The 6,536-nt window shown below is 40.4% G+C and overlaps 1 protein-coding gene across 1 annotated transcript in view; it reads right to left on the bottom strand.

Moving 5' to 3' along the window:
* Positions 1–6,325, bottom strand: part of LOC142581270 (putative RNA-binding protein 18) — a 72,027-nt gene extending 65,702 nt beyond the window's left edge. Inside the window, exons 1-2 of the mRNA XM_075691199.1 lie at positions 6,170–6,325; positions 5,914–6,005 (exon numbers count right to left, since the gene is read on the bottom strand). Of these exons, the coding sequence (XP_075547314.1) occupies positions 5,914–6,005; positions 6,170–6,172 (95 nt within the window). The 5' untranslated portion in view covers positions 6,173–6,325. The remainder of the gene's footprint in view (positions 1–5,913; positions 6,006–6,169) is intronic.
* Positions 6,326–6,536: the final 211 nt, after the last annotated feature.

Here is a 6,536-nt window from a genome sequence, read left to right on the forward strand (position 1 = left end):
ATGGACAATAATTTGCATTATGATGATATCTTACTGCTACAGAATTTTACTTTTACAGGAATTGACAGTAATAATTTTGCATGTGGAATCATAGAAATCTCTAGTTGTGAACAGTTACTGGGGCTTACTTTCTGCTACAGTTGAACCCAAATAACAATTTCACAAGAACCTTTGCAAGTACTTCAGCTATCTTCGACTGCATTAGGCATCTTTTGCTCATACATGTGAACCTAGCAAGGTGTGTCAGACCATAAGAAGGTAGTATTGTCCTTAAACAAGTCCCCAAGCAGCTTTTGCCCTTCCTTCAAGAGCCTTGGTCTTAACTTCGCTGCTGCTGACAATGTAGGTGCTCCAGAAACTCTAGAGGGCTCTGTTGAGTGGTTCACTGCACTTTATCAATCAAATCACACTACAGATGACTTCTGGGAGTATTTCTTTAACTTAGTGATTCAGTGTATTCAACTTATACGGGTGTAACTATTTTTAAGTTTTCCGGAATTTTTAGAAATCGCTTGTTGCAGATAACGTAATTCTAGTCCTTGAGCTGGATTATTTAGAGAGGCGGACATTACTTGCAAGAGAAATCTAAACACGCAGTCAACTAATTTTTAAAAATTGCTAATTAACTTCTTAATTACTTTACAGCACATAGTGAAATTCCCAAATTGTAGCCAGCGAGCTTGGAAAGCGATGTATGCACTAGGAATGAATTTCTACAATGACACCGTTTTGGAGATATGTGCCACCAAACTTGCTGTTAAAATGCATTACTGTTCCACTTACTTTTACAACAAAACAATATTTTATGCATTGATGCGCAAAAGTAACTGAAATGCCCATGACATGGGCATTTCAGTTAACACATGGCATGTGTTTATTTCGTCCCACATTTTGGGGAACATCTCAAAACAGGTGTCATCCTGGAGATTCATTTCAAGTGGATACGTCTTGCAAACTCACCGGCTACTATTCATAAATTGTAATACATGCCGTAAAGTAATTAATTAGAAAGCTCATCAGTGAATTTTCGTTAATTATAGAATACATGTTTCGATTTCTCATGCTACTAACCTCCATCTCCTCAAATAATCCAGCTCAAGGGTGAGAATTATGCTACCTGTCACAGGTGATTTTCTTAAAATTATGGTAAACTTCACAATGATCACCCCATATATGTAAGTAAGTATAAGTTTATTTTCCAGGTTCAACTGGAGGGTTTTCTGACAAAGATCCTCAGGCTACCAGAGAAATAATACAGGAAGAAGAAAGCTACAATGAAAGTGTAATATGTGCACGAATAACCCCAGTGTGCTTGTGATCACTTAGCAAAGATCGCAAGCAGCTCGTGGAAGACTCCAAACAAAAGTCTTTTTTTAACATCACAATCCCTAGGTTCCTAAGTGAGGCACCTGACAAATTTTGGAGGTATGTCAACCCCAATCCAAGATGCAACCTTCCACTGAAAGTTTCAATAACTACATCGGTTTACACTGCAGATATACCGAACACAAGATCATCAACAGACAGGCTACCTATAACAGACGTTAAAATATCTGAGCAAGGAGCAAGGAGTGTTTAATCATTTATTAAATGTAAAGATGAAGAGCCCAGGACTGAATAGTATAATAAATTTCTGTACTGGTACACCAAATGGGACTCAAAATACTTGGCTTTTACTTTCTGCTCCTCTCTTAGCAATGGTTCTTTTCCCAGGGCATGCAAACAAGCAAGAACTTGTCCTTAAAAGTGGCAGTTAAAAAAAAAAAATATCGACCAATCTCGCTCGCAAGCACTCACACAAAGCTGATCGAACACATTATGCTGAACATACCTTGACTTATAATAACATTACCACACATAATTTGTTAGCTGTTGTTGCGGCTTCGGTGGCGTTAGGGCAAACAATCCACCAAGCCCATCGACAAATATGTCAGGTAGTAGGAATGAAGGAAAAAGGGTATATTGGCTTGGTTACATGGCTCCAGCTAGGAAAGCCAACTCCATGCAGGAGCAAGTTAAACGTCCAAGTTCACATCAGGACCCTCTGTCCTTACTGCCCAAGAAGTCTCTGCATTTAATACCGTCGTATTCCCTAGGCACTCAACTAGCAAATCTGAAGACTGTTTAGCAGCAAATCCCAATCATCGAATCCATTGTAATACCACGTCCATGCTCTCGCAACGCTCCGCAGTAACACTGCCTCCGAAACCCTATGGTATGGAATATACGGCAGGATAGCAACCTGCGAATCCAAGGTCGTCATCATTATTCGGTAGCATTTGATGTTGGCTCTCTCATCATTAGCTCAGGCTGTCAGGTAGTGGTGGGGGTAGTGGTCTTTTGTGGACCCGTCAACAGTTGGTGTCCACACTGCATTGACTTCTGGATAGGCACTGATGGATGGGGGGGTGCCTTGTGGCAAATGTCTAATTAATGCCCTTGTGGTGTTGAGATGTAACACTATCAACACGGCCTTCAGAAAGCCCTATACACTACCTCTCAGCTTATCTAATTAGTTCTGTACTTTTTGGAAATTATTAACTCTCGCAGCCATCAAACATAAGTTTCATGGATTTTGCAAAAGCATTCAATGAGTTCTCTAGAGAAAAATTATTAAAAATAAAAATTATGGTTAAGAATGCTTCTCTTGTGCAATGACTTTTCTTATTTGCATGTTTGTGAACAGTATGTAGAGATGTAGGAAACAAAATCTAGACTTTCATTTGCATTCATCTAGGATACCTCAGTGTACTTGGCCCCATTCTATTTGTTAGATTTATTTGCGATTTCCTGAACAACATAAAAGAGGGTACAGATTGCGGGCACCCTCTTTTAAGGCAATTCACCAACCAGGCTTTTTGCAGATGATTATACCTTACACAGCAAAACAGAAACCCACAATAAACCAAGAAGTGTTACGACTGTAACTTGCAGAAGAACAAAAATGTGGTGATGAATCCAAATTGAAGCTAAACATAGTTAAAACAGTAATGATTATTTCTAGAAAGAAAACACTCCTAGACTAACAGCATTGATAATTATGAACTAAAGACAACCTCAATACAAGTTCTTAGGTATGCCATTTAACCCTGATCTGCAAAGGAATGACCATATATAGATTATGTATGTGCTAAGGCTAACAGGCCAAGATGTATGCAATGAAAGATAAGCAAGGTAATATCATCAGCAATTTAAGATGCAAAAGCAGCGAAAGAATTCTATACTGCCCTGTACAGTACTTGGAGCAGCCATGATACCTCCATTCGAAGTAGTAATGAACAGGTTAAAGAGGTTCCTTCTATAACTAGCGATGAAGTTACAGGGGCCTTGCAAGACATGAACCGGTGAAAAGTGGCAGAAGATGGAATAACAGCTGATTTAATCAGATAGAGGTGATATAATGCTTGAAAAGCTTGCGGCCTTCATACGAAATGTCTCACAACTTCCAGGGTTCCAGAGAACTGGAAGAATGCCAACAATACACTAATCCACAAAAAGGGAGACATCAAAGAATTGAAAATTTATAGGTCCATTAGTTTACTTCCAGTATTGTATAAAATATTCACCAAGACAATTTCCAATAGAATAAGTGCAACACTTCAGTCAACCAAGAGAACAGGCTGGCTTCAGGAAGAGGTATTCTATAATGGATCACATCCAAGTCATCAATCAGGTAATCCAGAAATCTGCAGAGCACAATCAACCTCTCTATATGGCTTTCATTGATTATGAAAAGGCATTTGATTCAGCAGAGATACCAGCACTCATAGAGACATTACGTAATGAAGGGGTACAGGACGTTTACGCGAATATCTTGGAAAATATTTACAATGATTCCACAGCTACCTTGATTCTCCAAAAGTAGACAGATACCTATAAAGAAAGGGGTCAGTCAAGGGGACACAATTTGTCCAATGCTATTCACTGCGTACTTGGAAGAAGTATTCAAGCTATTAAACTGGGAAGGCTAAAGAGTGAGGACCAACGGCGAATATCTCGGCAACCTACAGTTTGCAGATGGCATTGTCCGGTTCAGCAGCACTGGGGATGAGTTACAACAAATGATTGAGTTTCTAACAGAGAGAGAGTGTAAGAGTGGGATTGAAGATTCATATGCAGAAGACAAAGATAATGCTTAACAGCCTGGCAATGGAACAAGAGTTCAGGATCACCAGTCAGCCTCTAGAGTCTGTGAAGGAGTGTTTACCTAGGTAAATTACTCACAGGGGACCCTGATCATGAGAAGGAAATTTACAGAATAAAAATGAGTTAGAGTGCATATGGCAGACATTGCCAGATCCTGACTGGGAGCTTACCACTATCACTGCAAAAAAAGTGTACAATCAATGCATTCTGCAGGTGTTAACATATGGGGCAGAAACTTGGAGATTGACAAAGAAGCTCGTGAACATGTTAAGGACCCTGCAAAGAGTGATGGAACCAAGAGCGTTAGGCGTAACATTAAGAGACGGGAAGAGAATGATGTGTATCAGAGAGCAAACGGGGACAGCCGATATTTTAATTGACGTTAAAAAAGAATGGTGCTGGGCAGGCCATGTAATGCGTAGGTTAGACAACCGGTGGACTATTAGTGTTACAGAATGGGCACCAAGAGTGCAGTTGAGGATCGCAGAAAACAAGGTGGGGTGATGAAATTAGGAAATTCACAGGCAGAAGTTGGAATGAGTTGGCGCAGGACTGGAGTAAATGGAGATTGCAGGGAGAGGCCTCCGTCCTGCACTGGACATAAAATAGGCTGTGATGATGATGATGGCTAACAAAGCGTTGTGGGCGCCTCAGGCATAGCTCATATCTTGCAAACAACAAAATACAGAGCTTAGCTTACAGAATGCTAGTTAGACCAATCATTGGGTATGTGAAGATAGTCTGGGATCCATACACAGTAAGCAATATCTTGAAAACTGAAAAAATCTAGCGTCTTGCCATCAGGTTCATGCTTAACAGCTACCCCCCCCCCCCCCCCACTGCTCGGATACCTCCTCTCTTTGTATAAGTGCTAATCTTAATTCCTTACAATCAATCTAAAACTAAATACGAAAGACAAAAATACCTTTATCTTAAAATTTATAATCATGTCCATGTCAATTGGCCCAATTATTTTGAGGTTCATTGCAATGAAGCCTCTAGACACCGACATTAAAGATTCATCTTTGTTTTTGCTCACTGCATCGACTGGGTTAAGTTGATTTTTTTCACTACAAATAATCAATGAGTGGAATTCCCTTTCCAATGCGGCTGTATCATCCTATAAGTCGACGCACTTATATACTGCATTATTGCCCTTCTTGTATGTAACAACTAGATAAGAAATAAAAGTACAAAGGGTTTCTCGATGAAGCTGTTATTTAGGTTGTTGGTGCTTCGCTTTTTTTACTGCAGTCATTTGTTTCTTCCTGGTTCTACTTTCATTGCTTTCTTTGCTTTACTGTCTACTTTGGTGGTACATGCATTTGTTAGCCAACCTGATACGACATACCATTTCCTGTTGATACAATCCTAGGTTTAGTTGTCGTTTGTAATGTATACACGCATTGTTATTCATTTTTGAAACTGTACAGGGCTGACAGTATTCGTAAATAAATTTCATAACACCAAATGACGCCTTAAAGCCATAGTCAGCATAATAACATTAGTTTCAACAGAGGAGTCTGGTACGCGTATTGATTTGGCGCAGCGCTTAACAAAACAGTTATGAAACAACGTTTAACCACTAAATTTGGTTCCTATGTAGACAGCGAGATGCCGTTGCCACTGGCCAACGCAAACAGCGGGTAAATATGCAGTGCCAGTAAATGCAGCAACGACAGACACTAAGCTAGCTTTATAAATGCCAAGCACAGAGGAAAGTTGTTCCGAAGATCCTTTAAGAAAGCTTGACGCTTCCAAACTCACTCGGTCAGACGGCTGTCAAGGTTTCCGACCCATATTCGTTTGTCGTCTGTCTCATGGGGTAATGGTTCCACAGGCAGCGGTATCCTGGCGTCCTTTGCACAAGCGAAAATCGAAACGTGATTATTAGACACAGACACTACACGGAACAGGTGAACGAACCGTAGACATGCAAGAGCAGGAACACCGGAACGCGAACAACACAGCTATTGGAAGAGATGACCTAAGAAAATGCCAATAAAATTCACATTCTCCTTACCATTTCTACTCAAGCTTTAAGTTCTTGTACAAACGTCATGCAACATCACAGCGCAAAAAGGCGCAAACCCCTTTTGCCTTCCGCCGCGTTCACGCTAAACGCTAAACCATGCTAAACTACGCTCAACAAAAGCTGGCTCAAAGACGGAAACGGAACCAGAGGAAGCGCTGGCGGCATAGTGCTAGAGTGCAACAAACGACGTCAGGCGGAAAGTCAGAGAGGTTGAAATAATCTCAAGGGTGGCGGCAATGGATAAGAAACCTGCCATGAATAACTACTTAAGTGGAAACAACGAAATCAGAAAAGAAACAATTTATGATAACTCGAAGGGAAGCTCATTACTGCTCATTACTTTTCGAAGCGAGAT

Source organism: Dermacentor variabilis, chromosome 1 (genome assembly GCF_050947875.1).
Source record: "Dermacentor variabilis isolate Ectoservices chromosome 1, ASM5094787v1, whole genome shotgun sequence".
Lineage (NCBI taxonomy): Eukaryota > Metazoa > Arthropoda > Arachnida > Ixodida > Ixodidae > Dermacentor > Dermacentor variabilis.